Source organism: Oryzias latipes, chromosome 8 (assembly GCF_002234675.1).
Source record: "Oryzias latipes chromosome 8, ASM223467v1".
Lineage (NCBI taxonomy): Eukaryota > Metazoa > Chordata > Actinopteri > Beloniformes > Adrianichthyidae > Oryzias > Oryzias latipes.
In genome coordinates this window covers 24,536,954-24,557,643 of record NC_019866.2, presented here as the reverse complement: position 1 = coordinate 24,557,643, position 20,690 = coordinate 24,536,954, and the positions used below count along the sequence as shown (strand labels likewise).

At 46.1% G+C, this 20,690-nt stretch overlaps 1 protein-coding gene across 2 annotated transcripts in view; it reads left to right on the top strand.

Moving 5' to 3' along the window:
• Window positions 1-20,119, top strand: part of igf2bp1 (insulin like growth factor 2 mRNA binding protein 1) — a 35,545-nt gene extending 15,426 nt beyond the window's left edge. The window contains exons 3-15 of one of the 2 annotated variants that reach the window (XM_023957844.1): window positions 7,664-7,712; window positions 9,766-9,817; window positions 10,850-10,913; window positions 12,183-12,476; window positions 13,229-13,363; window positions 13,501-13,623; window positions 14,690-14,825; window positions 14,920-15,039; window positions 15,152-15,268; window positions 15,351-15,425; window positions 19,415-19,546; window positions 19,701-19,814; window positions 19,901-20,119. In XM_023957844.1, the coding sequence (XP_023813612.1) occupies window positions 7,664-7,712; window positions 9,766-9,817; window positions 10,850-10,913; window positions 12,183-12,476; window positions 13,229-13,363; window positions 13,501-13,623; window positions 14,690-14,825; window positions 14,920-15,039; window positions 15,152-15,268; window positions 15,351-15,425; window positions 19,415-19,546; window positions 19,701-19,814; window positions 19,901-20,056 (1,567 nt within the window). In that variant the 3' untranslated portion in view covers window positions 20,057-20,119. Of the gene's footprint in view, window positions 1-7,663; window positions 7,713-9,765; window positions 9,818-10,849; window positions 10,914-12,182; window positions 12,477-13,228; window positions 13,364-13,500; window positions 13,624-14,689; window positions 14,826-14,916; window positions 15,040-15,151; window positions 15,269-15,350; window positions 15,426-19,414; window positions 19,547-19,700; window positions 19,815-19,900 lie in introns of both variants that reach the window. The other variant, XM_023957843.1, reaches the window with a different exon arrangement.
• The last annotated feature ends 571 nt before the right edge of the window (window positions 20,120-20,690 follow it).

Below are 20,690 nucleotides of genomic sequence, written 5' to 3'. Positions count from 1 at the left end.
AAGTGAACGTGCAGAGAATCAGATCGGCCGCGGATCCCCCGAATCCGTCCGCGGCGGTGGTTCGGTCCGCCGTGGAGCCGCGCGCTCCTTCAGCCCCGCGGCCCTCTGCTGTTCAAACGGCGCAGCCGCAGTGCATCTCGCTGATTGGCTGCAGATGTGGGCAGAAGAGACGGGCCCCTCCGCACGCTGCGCCTCCATTGGCTGCCGCTGCCCCCACCCCCTTCCACACCGACTGCTCTGGGAGCGAGTGCTGACGTCACTCCTCCATTCACTCAAACACACGCGCTCGGTGTGGCGCGGCCCAGACAGGAAGTCCCTCCTTTCTCCTGCTCAGGAGGAGCTTCCCTCCGTGCACGTCCTCCTCATACGCAGGCAGACGGAGCTCCAGAGCGCTGCCGTCGTGGATGACTGGATAAGATCCACGCAGAGTTCACGAGGCTCCGTGGATTTTAGTTCTGTCGAAAAGGGAGAAAATGACTTCGATTTGTTTGCGGCAAAACTCCACGTTTAAACTTAAACGGATGTGATTTACGTTTGTGTTGCAGTGAAATAGTTTTTCCTGCGGTTTGAAGACAAAAAGTCAAGTTTGGACACTTTCGTGAATATTCCACGCATTTTTACCGTTTAGATCAGCTGCTTTGCGGTGGGATTAGTTTTTCTTCCAATAGTCTGACATCATTCTATTATTAAAATGTTGCTGTAAAATTATTTTTAAATCCTGTCCACGGCTGTGAACGAAAGTTCTCGGTGTTCATAAATCTGATTTGCATAATTATATATGGACCCGTCGATGAATTTCTATTTAAAAAATCCCCCCTTTATTCTGATTTTTGACTTTTTTATTTCAAACAAAACATGTAAAATAAAAATCTTTTTTAAATCGGGACTCATTCATAAATTAGTTTCTGTGCTTTTATTTTATTTTTTGTTGCTATATTGTGATCATCTTCGATCTGCGTTTCATGCGTGAACGCCCCGCGTCCTAAAACCCCCCTCCCCCCCGGGGTTCCTGGTCTTTTACTATTTTTTTTTTTTGGGTGGTGTTGTTTTCATCTGTTTCTTTCATTCACCCGCGCGGCTGACTGTTTCTTTTCTCTTTTTAAAACGAAATCTCGGCGCGTGTCACACGTGGGTCTCCCTTTTCATGTTATCCCTGTCTAAACAGGAATGCGCGCCCGGGGACTTCGGCTTTGCGCGTGCATAGCTCGCGTTGTCATCGGTGACGGTTAACTGTACGGTTCAAATCCGCTCGGTTTGCGCGCGCACACCCTTTTTCTCTTGTGCACGTGCAATCTCCCAACTACACATTCTGTGACTGCTTTACACTTTTGGCTGCAACAGCCTCTCCGGCGCGGCCACGCGCGCGGCATAACCGACAAGACCGCAGCTGCAGAAGAGGGCAGGTGGCTATGATGACGTCCTCCTTCAATCAGCCAATAAGCCGCGTGGCAGCACGCGTGCTTGCGCCTCACGTGACTCCTTGTTCATTGTAGTAAATGGGCGTTGTCTGCTCTAACATGGCTGCTCACATGGACGCAGGCGGTCGAGCCTTAATGGCGTCAAGCTACACCAGTTTCAGCCTGAAAACACTACTCGTTCTGGTTTAGTCCGCTAAACAAAATGTCCACCTACGTCTTTGATTATTAAAAGAAACAGGTTTACCACAAATGACCCAAAATAGGCACTTTAACTGCCACGTAGGGTTTTAGTGGCTCAGGGCGGCCTAAGCCTCAGACCGGATCTGACCGCCTCGCTACTGCTTGTTTTAGTTAGTTTGAAATTATATTTACGTCATAAATATTCGTATCTGCCATGGCGCAGAGATCGCGAGGTTTTTGTTCTCGCTCCATCCACGGCTATTGCCTCCCCGCCGCACGACTACAGGATGCGGCGAGGCGGGCGAATCGTCGCCGGCAGAGGAGCACCTATGGACGGCAGCTGTCTCAGATATTCACGTTTTAACCGTTTTTATCGTCACGAAACAGAAAACTACGCCAAACAGCGCGGCTGGGGTCATTCTGAGCAGAACCCGGGCCCGGTTTCCGCAGAGCTGCGGGCGGGGCGTCAAAACCCAACATGTCGGCTTTTCTGACATGGTTCCCTGCACCGACGGCGGTGAGGCGTGAGCACGAGGCCTCGCGGCGCAGCGCCCGTGCCTCTCGGAGCTCCCGCCTCAGCCTGAGCCGCGAGGCCGCCTCGGTCCTCCCCCGTTTCAAAATGGAGACCCTCGTTTCTCCAAAATGGAGGCTGGCCTCAGCGCCCGCGCGCCAGTGGGGTCACGATGGAGAGCTGAACCCGCATCCATGTGACCTCCCCCCTTCACGAAAGAGCCCCCCCATGAAGATCAGCCGTTCTGAGGAAAACTGGCGAGGATACTTAATGAAAACGGAAAATATCATCAAAATAAAACATTCTGAAAATATTACAGAAACACGTTTTGTTTGAGTGAAATTACGTTTTTGTCATTTAGATGGAAACAGGATTTCAGAAAAATACAGCTTTGATATTTTACGTTTTATTACATTTTTATGTTCGTTTTTTGTATTCTGTTTTAACACTTTTGCCCACGCGTTGATCATTATTTTACATTTTTTTTGTTTTTTTTACAAAAACATATTTTTAATTGCTTTTCCCCTCAGAAAAACAAGCATCAGATGATATTTATCAGTCATATTTGTTTGTCAAAATAAAGTTCTTTCCAACTTTTGAAAGAAATTCTACTTTTCCTGTTAAATATTTGTCCTGTGTGGATTAAATAGAACCCAAAAAGAAGCGTTTAATAAAGGATAGTGTTTGGTTTAATTGATTAAAAAAATGAATCTTTTTTCTACATAAATGTATTTATTTTTAGTTTATCTGTCGACTTTTATATAACAAGAAAGCAGAAGTATTTATAGCAGATGTTCTCTGACGGACATGAAATTAAAAATTAAACGTATAAAATATGTAATAATGAAAAAAAAAGTGATGGATTAATAAAAAACAATATTTTACAGGAAATAAATATTATTTACATTTTCGGTGCTCCTTCCTTTACAGATAGATGACAGTATTTCAGCCTAAATTCTTTAATTTTTCAGTCCCTATGACTCCAGAAGAGTGTCTTCTGTTTTGTGTAGATCATATGGAGCTGCTCCGTGTTGGCAGCTCTAACCGGGCTGGTTCTGCCGCCCGTTGGACCGGGACTCCACGGACACTGACTGTGTGCAGATCCTGAGGCGTTCAGGTCCTGCTTCTGATGGGTCGGCTCCTGCGTTTCTCTGACGTTCTGATTTTCCTGCGTTGGAGGGTTTTTTCAGGCGTCAGCTGCGCCTCCTGTCCTCCTCTCGCCATCACCTGATGGGTCAGAGACGGAGCGCATGGCGGTGGCGTTTAGGGGACGGTCGCTCTGATGCTAACACGCCGGCGTTTGGTCGCCTTCATCCGCTTGCTCTTCGCCGTCTCCAATAAAATATTAATCTGTTGGTTTTCTGCTTTTGCTGGCCACATGAAATATTAACCGTGTGCTCCTCTGTTCTCCTCCGCCAGATGTTGGAGGTGTAGCTGGATGTAGTTTGGTGGTTCTTCAGGTGGTCCTCACCTGTCAGTCACCTCCTCCAGAATTCAGCCAGGTTTCTTTTTTCTGAGCTGATTCTCTCCTCGGTGGTGTTAAGAACGGTTCTGGTGACCCGGTTCCACGGCACGAGCGGCGCCGCTCTGTCTTTTTATTGGCTTATGGAGCATCAAGCTGCTGTCATTCAGAGCTCCTCTGTGAAGACTCCTCCACCCAGGATGAAGAAATGTGCTAATTTCCCATCATCCATCTGTTTACAGTCTCTCCCACTAGCTTAAAGCCCCTCTCCAACAACAAGCTAACGTTAGCGGTGCAGCAAGAATGGCAGCAGCATCAGATCCATCCATCCGTCCAGTTCTGATCCAGATTCCAGCTCAGACCAGGAAAACCTTCATGACCTTCATGGATCTGTTGGTCTATGGAGGATCAGAAAGGAGCCATAACGGTTTCCACTCATGCTAAAAGACTCTTGTGGCAGCTTGAAGTATTTAACGAATCAAATCGAGCCCTTTTCGCATTTCATCAACTGGGTGGACCGTTGACCAATCAAGCAGGGCCTTTTTATGTGAGATCTCCGCCTCCTATGGTCATTTGAAGCATAATTTAAGTTCTGTTGACTTAAATAGAACTGCTGCAGTGAAATGGAAATGACCTCGTCGCGATATTGATCACGAATCACAAGTTTTCCTCTGAATAGTTTATTTTCCCGACAGAACCGAGTTCTTGGGACTTCCCTCGTGTGAAATCCAGATGAAACGGTTCCAGAGACTCTGTTAAAATGAGCAGAAAGCTGGTAGATGTTGTCTTGGGAGAAAACCCAAGTGAACCAAAGTCATGTGGTTCCATCTGGGGGCGCCGTTGTCTGAAATGAACTCTAACCAGGATGGAAACAAAGCCGCAAGAAGAAGAGCAGCGAGTCCCGTTCGTCCTCTGACTGTCATGCTTAAAGAAGCTCCTCACGACACCACGTTTACCCAGCATGCATTTCCAAAGGTCTTCGTGATTCCTGCTTCTTCAGATCCCCTCAGTGGCTGCTTCATTCTCCTCCAGACTCACAGAGTTTACTGCACCGCCTGGTCTCTTTGGTCCGTCTGCATTCACACTGAAGTGAACCGCACCCGAGTTCACCTGCAACAAACCAGAGGTTCCCCTGTGACCGCAGAGACCAGAGCTCAGGTGAGCGTTCACACCTGGAAACCATCTGGACCTCTTAGGCGTTTGCATGAATACCCGCGAGTGAGGGAGGGGTCACTTCCCCCCCAGTTTTGTGGATGGCTGTAAAGTTTCTGCTGAAGTCCATGGGGGTCCTCAGCTGGCTCCAGAAGGAGGTCCTGATGGTGCACCTGATAAGACGGGGGACACCCTGACAGGATTTGCACGTCTTTCTCTCTGTGATGGATCGCTGAAGTCTGGGGGGTGGGGGTCCGACCCTTGGCCTTTAGGGTTTTTCTGCTCTCCCTCCTCCTCCTCTGTGCTCCTTTGTCCTCCTGGTAGCTGCAGCAGCAAACGCCTCCACAGATAAAGACATTCCCGTGTTTCTCTCAAACATCTGCTTCAGCCTACAGCTGAGCTCACGCCGGTCCTTGATGGCCGATAACCTGCAGCGGGAAGTCAACCCTGTTTCTACTCAAGCATTCTGTGTCTGTAGATCTGGATGGTTATTATTTCTGACGTCGATGTGAACAAAAACCGCCTTAAAAGACCACCACAGCGCCTGCTTGTCCTCTGAGGAGTGATGGGATCAGACGTGGAGTCAAACAGACTTTAAAAAGTCACAGCTGGGGCTTTAAAATGAGGCAAACTTGCAGTGTGATCAGTATCTTGATGACGATGTCCTTTTTATGGCTTTCAACCATTGTTTTCCTCTTTTTCTTTCTTTATCTTCCATCGTTTTTTACCTCTTAACTTCTCCAATTTTTCATCTATTTCAACCATTCAACTATTCAAATGTTCAGCTCCTTCAGCTTTTTCCATCCATGACTTCTGGTCCTTCAAATCCTTGACATTTTCCAGATATTCCAGGATTTCTGCCTCCATTAAATCCATGGGAAATCCTTGGTGCAGAAGCTCGCTGGTTCGATACCCGGCTCTGGCATTTTTCACAAACATATATTTTTTGTTATTGTGCTGTTTTCACTTTATTTAAGGTCAACGTTGATCATTTCTTTATTTTATTTATTTTTGCCAGTTCTTATCCTTTCAGTTTCATTTTCATTCAGCAACACAGCATCAACCCAATACTATGTAGACGCTAGGCAGGCATCCAACATTTAATGACATAAATGAAACCAAACCAAACACAAATACCGTTAGTTCTCTGTGAAGGCGTCCATCCTGTTGGTCAGATGTCTAAAGGAGTTTATTTCATTCACTTTAGCTGCCATTGATTCCTTTAGCGGCGCGTAAAGTTGCCTCTGTCCTCCTGACCGATGCCCACCGATGCCAAACTCCTCCGGTGCTTCTGGAGGCCCCTGCAGAGCTGAGGGTCCTCACCGGGTTAAGGTTTGGGGAAACCCGTGGAGACGGTTGAAACCACCAGTCCAGCTCCACCAGGCAGACATGTCCAAAGTCCGGCCCGTGAGCCAAACTCCAAATTTGTGTGTGTATAGAGTTTGTGATCGGCTACATTTCGTTGCAAACCTGTGGCAACAACCTGGTCTTCAAATCAGAAATTCCCAGTACTTTGGGTAAAAATGTATTTGAATGTATTTCTCTACTTTGTGAAGACACGAAAATACTTCATTTGCGTTTAGTGCCATTCTAGGGATGCAGGCGGACGGCGAGGGGGGAAGGCTCACCTTTGCAGGTGCAGACCGCCCACTCGTCCGCTGAAGAACCCAGATCCCATCAGCTCCTTTGTAAACCATCCATCCCACCCCCACAACCGCTCATACCCAACCCCCATCCGGTCAAAGAACTTAACCCACCCCCGACCACCGCCACCTGCTCACTGGCTGAAACCATGGCAACAGCTTAGGGATGGGCGGGAAAGGAAAGGACGGATGGGTGGGCAGAAGTAGAAGAAGAGTCCCTTCATCCGCGTTGGTGCTGCTAAGCCCCGCCCCTCGGATCAGGGCGCTTCACCTGTCGGAGGAAAACGCCAAGAACTTTTTTATCCCACAGAGGTGGGATGTATAACCATCGTCTCTCCGTCATCCATCCGTCCAGGACGAAACATCAACCAACATGTGTCGTCCGATGGATTCATCCAACACACTGTGGTCTGTTGATGGTAGTGAAGACAGGAAATGCAGTCATGAAAGGGCTTTATCAATAAAGGTTCATTCAGTTTGAATGAAGGAAACACTCAGCAGCTCAAGTTTTTTATTAATATCAATGAAATATTTCAAATGGAAAAAATGCTTCATGTTAAAAATCAATTTGTAAAAACTCTAAAACCTGTTTTCTCGTGAAGTCGTCTGTTTTTACAGAATCAACTTTATTAAAAACATACATTTCACAATAAACAACAAGGAAAAACTTTTTATTTTGCTTCAAAGAATAAACGGCTTAAATAAATGGATCTAATGACTTGAGAGTCTGTGCTGCAGTGGTCTTCCAACGCTGAAGGCCGTGTCTCACATTTAGAGCACAGAAGGAAACTAGTCATACGTGAACATATGTGGAAAAGTTGTGGTCTTCACGTGAAGTTTTCACAGAAGAGTTTAAACCACAGATGTACGAATAAACCACGCATGAAGCGTGTGATTATTGTGCTGTTTATATGTAATTCATTAGTGATTCTTGCATCGTTACGTCATCCTAACGTGATCTGTGCGCCGGATGCGTGATGTATAACTTATGCATTAGCGGTCGTGGAAAGACGGGTCCGGCTGTGGTGGAGCGTCTGTCACTGCAGTTTAGTGTTTGGGTTGAGGCTGAGGTGCTTCTGAATCCCAGAGGGAGACGACGCTCCATATCGATGTGTCTTTGGGCAAGGCATTAGGTCAGGCGGTAGCATAAAGGCAGAAAATGAGTCCGCTTCAGCTGGTGGTGTATGTTGCTACACGCGTGTCCGCTACACGCGTGTCCGCTCCTTCTAGGTCACGTGTCATGATGTCTCTGCTGTTTGGAGGATACGTTTCTCACGTTTCCCATCTTCCCTTTCAGGACCAGGAAACTGCAGATCCGAAACATCCCGCCTCACCTGCAGTGGGAGGTGAGTGACGTTTTCCAACCGTCCACGCAGCTTTGAGGTCACGCGGCCTTGAGGTCACGCTCGTTCCTCAGCGGATTCCAGTTCTTCTGATGAATCCCTCAGTCATGAAGGAAAACTGGACAGATATTGACGTCACCACGCTGCATAGAAACCCTTCTAACGTGCAAATGAAAATATGAAATATTTGCTTTCATTTGTTTTGCTTTCAATTTTTCTAAACTTTCAGTTTAAAATGTTTTTTTTTGCTTTCCAAATATATTTTTGGGTGTGAAAAAAGGAAGTTTTCGCCTGCGTTGTGTCTCATCTCACTTTTTCCTATCTTTGATTTTGCTCCGTAAGTTTCGGTTCAGCGTGACAAAGCTGCCATCACACAGCTGCTGATTGGCCCAGATTCTGACCAATCAGGAGTCTCTGTCTCATATTGACGTGTTTGGAGGCAGACATGGACTTTGGGTCGGTTCTGTTCGTAGGGATTCTGCCGTCTTCAACCATTCTGGTCCGTTTTTCTCTGCGTAAAACCCAGAAGGAGCAGGAAAGCTGATAAAATCAAATCAAACGTTTTTTGTATTTATTCATGTTAGTGTAGCGACCAACGTGACGCAGCAGAAAAACATCCGAGCTCCGTCTCCGTTACATCTGATTACGATTAAGATTAGTATCTGAAATATTGTTTTATTTTCATCAATAAAGGTTGAAATATGAAGAGAAAATAGCATTTGTTGTCCTGAGTAACTTTTTTTTAAAACTTTGGACAAAAGAATACGAGTTCTTAAAAATAAGACGCTGTGAAAATAAACAAAAAAGTTAAAAAAGCTTCTTCTGTTAAATACATTGAGTCTGCTTTGCTGAGCCGTCATTCTTTAGCTTATTAATGCTGTTATTTTATTCCAAAACACGTGTGCAGCATAAAATAGAAATGTCTCTCTTTTCTTCTTAAAGAAAATCAAACTTTTTACTAATAATTTGCTCCGCAGGATTCACAGATCATCACTCAGACCTGTTGATTTAATGTCAGCAGATAAACTTTACAGTTTCAGGAGATCCTCAGCAATAAATTCACAAATCTGACAACAACAAAAAAAAATATTGAATGCAAAAGAAAGAAAGAAAAGAACGAAAGTATGAATTATTATTAAAATGATAAAAAAGGAAACTTTCTTCATCCAAAGAGACAAATCGAGGGTAAAAAGAGCTGGTTCGGTTTCTCTGCCTCTCTATCAGACACCATGTTAGACAAATGCAGCGATTTGATTGGTTGGAATCTGGACCAATCAGCAGCTGTTTGATGGCAGCTTTGTCACGCTAAACTGAAACTTATAAGAAAAAAAATCAAAGATAGGAAAAAAACGAGATGAGACACAACGCATGAGAAAACATTTGTGTTGAAAAAAGAATTTTTTTTGAAAGCAAAAAAAGAAAATTAAAATCAAATAAATACAAAATAAAATTTATGAAAGCAAAATAAATGGAAGCTAAAAAAAAGTATTTAAAGGCAAGAATTTTATATTTTTATTTGCAACTTAGAAAGTTTTGTTTGCAATGTGGTGGCATAAATATCACTCCATCGAAAACATCTGACTGCAGAGATAAAGTGTCTCCAGAGTTTGTGGAAATGTTCCTTTCTACACCTGAGAGCAGATGTGCAGCTAAAGGGCTCCCCCTGGCGGCCAACGGCTGCTAGTTCACCTGGAAGGAAACTGAGCTGCAGCGGAAATCGAGCTTTTCATAAGCTTATAAGCTTTCTGATGGAATAAGATCACTGCATTATAGTTGGAGCCCACGTGATATTATATTTAAAATAGTCAGTGGAAGGAAAGTTGCGCTCCATTATTATTTCCTATAGATCACAGAAACAATCCATAAACACCTTTCAAGAATTTAATGTTTGACCTAACCTAACCCTTGTCCAAGTGAAGTTTGTGAAGGTTGCATGCCTCTGAGTCGTTTGCACAGGTTGGTTGCATGCATGCATGCATGGCTGCATCCAACCTGTGCAGACACCTCAGAGGCCACTCCCGCCTGCAGCGTTAGTGACTGTGTGTCTGTGCGTCAGGTGCTGGACGGTCTGCTGGCTCAGTGTGGGACCGTAGAAAACTGTGAACAAGGTGAGTGGGGTCCTCCTCTTCTGCCTCACGGTCTGACCCCGCCCAGAGTACGAGGGGTAACAGAAAAGACTACAAACATGTCCGACTCCACGCCTAAAGTTATGAAAAGGAAAATTATTATAGAGACGGGAAATTATGAAGAACAGTCAGCATTTTATCAGAATTTAGTCGAAGAATTATAGGAAAAAAAGACTAAATTGGACCAAAATAAAGTTTTTTAAAATTATAAGAAAAAAGACTAAATTCTAATTTCCATAACATTATGTATTGTATTTGATCAAAAAAAGTGTTTTTTATGATATTTTTCTGTTTTCGTTTACAGAACTACAAAAGCAATGAAGCGCTAACAGGATGTCTAAAAACCTTTAAAATTATAAAAAATATTCCAATTTTATAACCAAAAAATTGAATATTTATAAGAAAACCATCCAGTTTTTACGGAAATAAACTTGTACAATTATGAGAAAAAGGTCAAAAACTTGTAAAAGTTGTTACATGTACAGAAAAAACGTTCATATTTAATGAAAACAAATTCATAAAATTATCAGAAAAAAGTTGAAATTTTAAGAAAATAAAGTCTTAAAATTATAGCAAAAGAAGTGAACATTTTAATAAAATAGAATTCTAAGAAATAAAGTCAAACATTTTTTACCTTCCACTTTCGGCTTCTCCCATCAGGGGTCGCCACGGCGAACAAGTCGCATGGTAAACTTGGCAATGTTTTACGCCGGATCGGGCTTGGAACCGGCAGAGGTAGAGAAGGGAACAGGGAGCAGCCCGGAGTCGAACCCGGGTTTCACGGACGGAAGGCGCCGCAAACCAGCACGAGCTAAACTGGCTCCCTAAAATAAAGTCAAACATTTACAAGCAGGGAATCATAAAACTACAAAAGAAGCTGAAATTTGAATTATATAAAGTCGTATATTATAAAAAAAATGGACAAGAATTTAGTTGTAAATGCTGCAAAAGTCTCAATATTTTAAAGGAAAAAGTCTTTTTTTTAAATAAAATGTGATATCTTTTGTCCTTCAGTCAACACGGACGGCGAGACGGCGGTGGTTAACGTGACATATGCAACCAGAGAGCACGCCCGGCAGTGAGTCCCTCTTCCTCCCTCCTCTTCCTCAGTTATCCCCTCACCTTCAGTCCACTGTGTGCCTTACTGTCATGCAGTCAGAGCGCCATCTGCTGGGCGCTCTGGGGCGCCGCTCTCTGTCCTGATGGGCCGACCCCCCCATGGAGTAAATTCAGTCTCAATAATAACAAATTTATATTATATGTCATATAAACTCACAAATCCACAGGAAGTGTTTCACAAACATCATTTTGAGGTATTTTCAGCTTTTTGACCAATTATGATCCATACTTGAATATAATGTGGTGTTTATTTTAAAGAATTGTTTAAATAAAAATATGAATCCTAATTGGTCAAAAATGCTCAAAGCTCTGAAGATACAGAATCTATCGTCACCAAACTGTCTGTACTGACTGATGGCGGGGCCTCCTCTCTCTGAGGCGCCGCTGTGCAGCCCTGCTTCAAAACGACCGCAGAGGAACTTTTCATTAGGGTTTAATGCCTGAAGACGATAAAAAAATCTTAAAAATATCTTAAATTCTCTTTGAAGACCAGCATCATTTACATTTAATTAGAGAACTTTATCGATAAATGTTTTTTAACTGGTCTGAAAATAGGGGCTGTTGGGATGGGGTGGGGGTGGGGGTCACATATATAAATGTTCATTAAATATACACTGGAAAAAGTAAAATCTCACCAAGTAATTTTTTCTGGTTTGGCTTTAAATATCACTAACTTTAAGACCAAACTAGCATTAGTATTAACTAAAGTGTATCTGGGGGGGGGTAGCTTTGATTGAACTCTTAACAGAAATGCTTTTAACAACAGTTTGTAAGTAAACAAATCTGCCTTAAAAAGTGTAACTGTTCATCATGGTTTAGAATAAAGACTCAAAATAGGACTTTGGGGGTGGGGGGGTGGGGGTAAAAATCATTTTTGGAACAATAAACACTGATTTTGATTTTGATTGACTGATTTTGATATTTGGAGCCAATTTCAAGATTTACTTTTGACTTTGCAGGATTTAAAATGTATTTAAAAACAAGTTTTACCAAAAATGTTTTCTTTTTTAACTTGTTTTGACGAAACCATTTTTTCTAGTGTAGAAACCTTTGACACGACAGAATATTTAGTCTAAATTGAATTCATTTTTCTCAGATGTGGAAAACGTTTTAGAGTTTTTTGCAGTGTGCTCTGGCGCCCCCTCCTGCAGACCGTCTGCAGGGGTTTTCCCGCCTCTGCTCTGTCTGTGGGGAGGGGCTTGACCTTGTGCCGTGTGCCCCCCCGCAGAGCCATCCAGAAGCTGAACGGGTACCAGTTTGAGAACAACGCCCTGCGGATCACCTACATCCCCGACGAAACCTCAGAGGCGGACGGGGGCCAGCGGGGGCCCGACAACGGCCGGCGGCCCGGCTACGGCCCCCGCGGCAGCCTGCGCGGCAGCTCCCCCAGCTCAGGGATGCCCCCCAAAACGCCGCACGCCGACATCCCCCTCAGACTGCTGGTGCCCACGCAGTACGTGGGGGCCATCATCGGCAAGGAGGGGGCCACCATTCGCAACATCACCAAGCAGACGCAGAGCAAGTGGGTACTCTCAGGACCGCCACCCCCCGTCAGGGCCGTTGGGTTGAATCCCGTCATGGCCGTGTCGCACAGCCGCCACGGAGATTTTTCACACTTCCCACGTCTGAAAACGTGTTTCTTGCGTTTGTCGATGTTTACATGAATTCAGTTTTGGGAATTTTTTGTCGTTTGTATGTAATTCTTACGTAAATCTTACACGATTGTGTGTGTTTTATGCGTGATGCAAACTTGTGTCTTTCCACGACCGTTCTGTGTTTGTCTGACAGACTTGAACCACCGATGGATAACGTTTAGATCACGTTCTGACGCACGAACTACGACTACACAGTGCGATCATCACTTGGCGTCGTTTGTTCGTCCTCTTAACCTGGTTCATTTCTGAGACATCTGTGAAAATTTCCCTTAACCTTTGTGCTGTCTAGTGGGTCTAGATGACCCAGCGTTAACGTTGGGTCATCTAGACCCACTAGACAGTGCTCTGAACCATTTTTCTTCAATGATTTGTGATCTTCACTGGTGTCCATGGATTACATGAAATCTTTCCACCTTTATCCACCTTTGTCAATGTAAGGGGGGTCATCTGGACCCCACAAGATAGCACGAGGGGTAAAGACTAAAACTAAAGTTCGCAGAAGGCGCTAAATGTACGCAGCGTCTGTGGGACACGGCCTGTACTGCAACGTGTGGCAGAACATGAGGGAAACGTATCCCCCTGTCATCGAAGGCTGATGACATCACTGCTGTCACCACAGGATCGACGTTCACCGCAAAGAGAACGCCGGCGCCGCCGAGAAGCCCATCAGCATCCACTCCACCCCCGAGGGCTGCTCCGCCGCCTGCCGCATGATCCTGGACATCATGCACCAGGAAGCCAAAGACACCAAAACGTAGGTTTTGTTTTTTCCCATTCTAAACCTCCCTGGAACCTTCAGGGTTCCAGAACCTGAGCGCCGGTTCTCCGGCGTCACAAACGGCGGGAGAACCGGCGCTGACGTTCTCTCTCTCTCTCTGCTCGTGTCCTCAGAGCCGACGAGGTTCCGCTCAAGATTCTGGCCCACAACAACTTCGTGGGTCGCCTCATCGGGAAGGAAGGACGCAACCTGAAAAAAGTGGAGCAGGACACGGACACCAAGATCACCATCTCCCCGTAAGGGTCCACTTTCAGGGTCCGCACCGGCACCGGGGGGGTTTGGACCGGGAGGAGACGGGAGGGAACCCCTCCTGGAGATCTGTCCCCACAGAACAGACACTTAATAATAATCAGTAGTTTCATGACGACAAAATGTGTCTTGGTAGCTGCGTCTCCGTTGATTAGGAAATCGCACAAATTGGATTTGCGATAAAAATTCGCTTCGTGGAAACGCGATGATGTGGAAAAACTTTGGTGACGAAGTGTTTGGAGGTTTCTGAGGCGTTTTGACAGATTTTACAAAACAGCAGCAGAAAAACGTTCTTCAAACTAAATGAGTCACGTGACCAACAACCGGATGGCGATGCGCTTCTTGGTAGGAGCTGGCGGCCTTGGCCGCTGCACGGCGGCGCCACCAGAGGTCCCACAGCGACAGCTCATCCAAAGGTGGGCGTGTCATGAGGAATTGTTGGATCCACAGCTCCCACGGGAAACCACGTCATTGTGAAAATGGTGTTTTCTTCGACGTTTCTCCAAGTTGGAAAAGGTTTTGCGCAGACGTGTGATGGAAAGAAACGCAGCTAGAACTTTTTCTTAAAGTCAGAATTCTTGGTACGAGCATTTTTCTCACGCCATGGACGGTTTTTATGCCGATGGGGAGAGAAGACTAAATTCTGAGGGGCGATTTTCTTTACATCTGTCAATCTGCTGTCAGAAAAATGGTCTTTAGGAAAAACATTTTAGGTTTAGGACAGAAAATAAGATATTTTTTAATGAAACAAGAGTCTTTTCAATGTACCATTCTGTTTTTGCAGAAGCTTTTTTTTCTCTCTTGCCTCCAGTGTAATGATCACATGACACCCCCCCCCCCTGGTCTGAGGGGAGGGGGGGGGTCACGCTGCAGACCTGCTCCTGTGTCTGTCTGAACGTCTTTAATCTGGATTAATAATCTGTTTTTGCTGAGTTCGGCGGTCTGAGGTCATACTGTCTGAAGGAGTGTTATAAGGGGGGGGTCGTTTAAGAACGGCTGAATGAGAGATGACATCTTGTCCTTATGTGTGGCCCCTCCCCCCGGCGCCTGCAGGCTCCAGGACCTGACGCTGTACAACCCGGAGAGGACCATCACGGTGAAAGGCTCCATCGAGGACTGCTGCCGGGCCGAGGTGGAGGTCATGAAGAAGGTCAGAGAGGCCTACGAGAACGACATCGCCGCCATGAACGTGAGTGGCCACGCCCCCTGTCAGCTGGGACCGCTTTGGACCGGCCCTGAGAGTGTGAACGGAACCAACGTTTGGGTTTCTGTCTCTGCAGCAGCAGACTCACCTGATCCCCGGACTCAACCTGGGCGCCCTGGGCCTCTTCCCCTCCTCCTCCAACATGCCCCCCCCACCCCCTGGAAACGCCGGCAGTGGAGCCCCCTACGGATGCTTCGGGGTAAAAATCCACTCCACTGTCAAACACTGGTGTTTGATGGGGGTTCTGGGACTCACGAACTGCTGTGTGTGTGTGTGTGTGTGCGTGCGTGCGTGTACGTGCACACTCCTAGGCCCCGGAGCAGGAGACCGTCCACGTGTACATCCCAGCTCAGGCCGTGGGCGCCATCATCGGGAAGAAAGGGCAACACATCAAACAGCTGAGCCGCTTCGCTGGAGCCTCCATCAAGGTGAGTCCAGGACGTCGACGTCCGTCTGAGGCGGGCTGAGCCGGAGCGCCAACCACTCTGCTTCTGGTTCTGGTTCCTCCAGATCGCGCCGGCGGAGAGTCCGGACTCAAAGATGAGGATGGTGATCGTGACGGGACCCCCTGAGGCTCAGTTTAAGGTAATCAGACTGTGACGTCATCCCACCAGCTCCAAACACATCAGGTCAGTCCGGCCCCGTTTTCTCCTGATCCGGACGCCGGCGTGTTGGACGGCGTCAATAAGCAGTGATTGGTCCAGTTCTCATATACACAGTGATGAAAGTCTTCCGGGAATTCCCGGAAATCCGGGTTTTTGAGCAAACCGAACGTACTTTCCGGGAAATAAAGACCTGATCTCTACGGACAAATCGCTTTCCGGATTAGAAAATGGTCTGAAATCAGCTAATTTTAGCTTTATTTTCTATATTTCTCCGCAGATCGCTTCCTCTATGGTCGTGGCCATCTCTCGTCTTCCCGGCCTAATTGACCAATGACGGGACGTTTTAGTTGCTTTCGGATGCGTCGACGGGTCTGATTGGCTCTGTCTGCACCACGTGGTCAGCGTGACTTGCTTCCCTAGAGACCAAAACTGGCGGACCCACGCTAAACTTTCACAAACACATCTGAAGAGTTTGCGATCAAATTTGTGTTAAAATAATGGCAGGCATCGTCATTATTGAGCGTGGTCACGACCTCAGTTGTGAGAAGACGATAAAAAACAAATTGAAGTGGTCTTGGCTGGAAAAAAAAGATTTTTAAGGTAGTGTAGGTCAAATACTTTTTTGTGTAAAATAATCTCAAAACCACATTTTGAAATAATTTCAATTTTAGTTTTGAGTTTCAGTTTTTTTTTTGAATACATTTCTCTATCTAATTTATTTGTATTTCCTAATTACCATGATTTAGTTCAGTATAGTTAACATTAATTATAAGTATTTGATGGTTTGGACCCGCACTCCCTTAAAAAATAATGTTTACAATGTTTAGCTTAGTTTGTATGTTTGTTTTGATATTTCCCAGATTACTTAGTATTGGTGTTAAAGAATTGATGTATTATGTTATAGAATTATAGTTTAAAGCAGATCCCATATTTTGATGTAATTATAGTTTGAGAAAACAGTGCAAGTGGATGTTGTACATCAGTCATTTCTAAAGCAGAAATAATGTATAAATAACTGAGGTATTTTCATAGAATATCATAGTTACTGGTGTTCTTTTTGCCATTTGGGGCTTTGATGTTACTATATTTTAGCAATTGTATGTTTTGCAGCTTTAAGGAAAAGCGTAGATTGTAGGATTGTGTTACTTTGAGCAATTTTCCAAATTCTTTTTTGGGACCAGCAAGTCCTTAATGGAGAGTCAAACTAGGGGTTTGAATGACAAATCATGATGCTCCAATTAGTCTTAGTTTCTTGATAAAGAAGTGAATAACTAGCTGCCAGAATGCACCAGAATGCATCTAAGACCACGTATTTTTCCAAAATTTCGCTCTGTGCCCGCCATATCGCTCAAAGAACAGTTCAGGGATTTTTTCCTTGCCTGACTCTCATCACTGTATACAGTCAGGGGTCTCCACCTTAAAGTCCAGAGGACAGTGGTGGTCCAGGACAGATTTCAGGATTTTAACCTCAACCCCAGATGAAGGCACTAAACCAGGAAGTGATCAGAACCTCTTTTCATTAACAGTAGATTTAAAAACTCAGGAAGGAAAATGCATCTCTAGATGAATTTAGAAGTGGTGCCTGTTAAATCTGGGGAGGGAAATGGTTCCCGGCTCTAAGACCAGCACAAGTCTTTCAGTCTGCAGTGGGTTCTGGAGACAACAGCAATGGATGGATAATGGATGGATAATGGATGGATGATGGATGGATGGATGAAGGATGGATGGATGGATGAAGGATGGATGGATGGATGAAGGATGGATGATGGATGGATGGATGATGGATGGATGGATGATGGTTGGATGGATGATGAATGGATGATTGATGGATGGATGAAGGATGGATGATGGATGAAGGATGGATGGATGGATGATGAATGGATGATTGATGGATGGATGAAGGATGGATGATGGATGAAGGATGGATGGATGATGGATGGATGGATGATGGATGGATGATTGATGGATGGATGGATGGATGATGGATGGATGATGGATGGATGGATGATGGATGGATGATTGATGGATGGATGGATGATGGATGGATGATTGATGGATGGATGGATGGATGATGGATGGATGATTGATGGATGGATGAAGGATGGATAGATGGATGAAGGATGGATGATGGATGGATGGATGATGGATGAAGGATGGATGGATGATTGATGGATGGATGAAGGATGGATGGATGGATGATGGATGGATGGATGATTGATGGATGGATGGATGATGGATGGATGGATGGATGATGGATGGATGGATGATTGATGGATGGATGGATGATGGATGGATAGATGGATTGATGATTGATGGATGGATGGATGGATGATTGATGGATGAATGGATGATGGATGGATGGATGATTGATGGATGGATGAAGGATGGATGATTGATGGATGGATGATGGATGGATGATGGATGGATGATTGATGGATGGATGGATGATGGATGGATGGATGATGGATGGATGGATAGATGGCTGGATGATTGATGGATGGATGAAGGATGGATGATTGATGGATGGATGGATGATTGATGGATGGATGGATGATGGATGGATGATTGATGGATGGATGGATGGATGATGGATGGATGATTGATGGATGATGGATGGATGGATGATGGATGATTAATGGATGGATGATGGATGAAGGATGGATGATTGATGGATGGATGATGGATGGATGGAAGAAGGATGGATAGATGGATGGATGATTGATGGATGGATGGTTGATGGATGGATGATGAATGGGTGGATGGATGGATGGATGATGGATGGATGGATGATTGATGGATGGATGATTGATGGATGATGGATGGATGATTGATGGATGGATGGATGGATGGATAGATGATGGATGGATGATTGATGGATGGATGGATGATGGATGGATGGATGGATGATGGATGGATGATGGATGGATGGATGATTGATGGATGGATGATGGATGGATGATTGATGGATGGATGGATGGATGGATGGATAGATGATGGATGGATGATTGATGGATGGATGGATGGATGGATGGATGGATGGATGGATGGATGGATGGATGGATGATGGATGGATGGATGGATGGATGATGGATGGATGGATGATGGATGGATGGATGGATAATGGATGGATGGATAATGGATGGATGGATGATGGATGGATGGATAGATGGATGGCTGATGGATGGATGATGAATGGGTGGATGGATAGATAGATGGATGATGGATGGATGATGAATGGATGGATGATTGATGGATGGATGATTGATGGATGGATGGATGATTGATGGATGGATGGATGGATGGATAGATGATGGATGGATTAATAGATGATGGGTGGATGGATAGATGGATGGATGATGGATGGATGATGGATGGATGGATGATGAATGGATGATGGATGGATGGATGATTGATGGATGGATGATTGATGGATGGATGGATGATTGATGGATGATGAATGGATGATGGATGATGGATGGATGGAACTATAGCAGAGCGGGTAACCTGTGGTCGATCCACATCCACGTGGATTTCTGAACATTGCTGGACTTTAGACCGTCACTAACATCAGCATGGCCCCAGATGATCCCACACTAGATAGCTTTGTTAGTAGTTAGCAGGGAGGGAGTTCAGACAGAGGCTTGGTGTCAAAGGTCAAAGGGCTGCAGATCCAGTGAATCTGGCTCCAGGCTTGTTCCTTCACCGCTCCTTTCAGATGTACGACTGAATTCCAGCCAGACACAAACCAGAATTATTCTTTCTGCTCCATGATCCATTTGAACCCTCATGCCTCCAGGCATGTTAATGTTGGGAGTGGGGTCATCTGGACCCCACAATATAGCACAAGGGGTTAACACATACCCCATCCATACGACAACCCAACCCCAGTCCCTGGTTGGTGGTGGAGTTCAGGGTTCTCCTTCAGATTTCTAGATGAGAAAACTGGACCTTCTGTTGTCCCACATTCAGGCCCAGGGCCGAATCTACGGAAAACTCAAGGAGGAGAACTTCTTTGGGCCCAAAGAGGAGGTGAAGCTGGAGACCCACATCAAGATGGCCGCTGCAGCAGCTGGGAGGGTCATCGGAAAAGGAGGCAAGACGGTGAGACACCCACTCATGGACATGTAGCTCAGCATCCTGACGTGGGGTTGTTGTAGAATGAAGGGAGTCGGGCGTAGAGGAAAGCTTAGCCAGGTTCTGGGGTGAGGGGGCGGAGCTCTGCTACCTGTCGGTAACCTGCAGCCGCTCTCTCCAGGTGAACGAGCTGCAGAACCTGACGGCGGCGGAGGTGGTGGTGCCCAGAGAGCAGACGCCCGATGAGAATGACCAGGTCATCGTCAAGATCAACGGACATTTCTATGCAAGCCAGGTACTCAGGGGGGGGGGTTTCCTGTCTGCACACGTTCAGCTTTCCCCTCCGGCCCCCCCCAACGTTGTGTTTTCTCTGTGCTCCAGCTGGCCCAGAGGAAGATCCGGGACATCCTGACACAGGTTAAACAGGCACAGAAGGGGGGGATGGGGGGCATGAGCCCCGGCCCCCACCCTCAGGGCTTCACAGAGATGGGCAGCCCCCAGGGCCTGGCTCAGGACCACCAGCCACGCCGGAAGTGAGGGCCCCGAGCGTCCCGACATGCTGAGGCCCCCCCCCCCCTGCCTGACGGACACATGCACGGACAGATAGACGGACGGACACAGAAGAGCAACACGCGGACCTGCCGACGGGTGGGGAGGGACGAGGAGGGAGGGGGGCGCGTCCCAGAGGGATGATGAAATCAAAACACAGAAAATGAGATGAAACTTGAATACGGAGAGACCTGATGCCAGGGGAGGGGCTGAGTGCAGACGGGGGGGGGGGGGGGGGGGGGTGGAAAGAAGGGGAAATTTAAGGTGGGGGGGTGCTCCTGCTGGCAGCCTGGTTTGTATGCAGCTACCTGTCAATCCCACCAGGGGGCGATGTAAGAGCACAGCTGGCTTCACTCTCTGTGAGCGGGGAGGGCAGCTGCGCCCCCTGTAATCACACATTTACCCCCTCCCCCTCTTCTTTGCTGCCCCCCGCCCTTCATCTGTCTGAACTCGGCCCCTCCGGGTGGTTTTTTTTGAGAACAGAGATATATGTATAGAAATGTTTTATTCAGAGCTATTAACGGTAGAATGCAGTGAAACGGAGCTGGGTGGGGGCCGGGGTGCTGCTGGGGGGCTCTGGAGGTCCGGGCTCTAGCATTGAGTCTGGAGGAGGGGGCCTGAG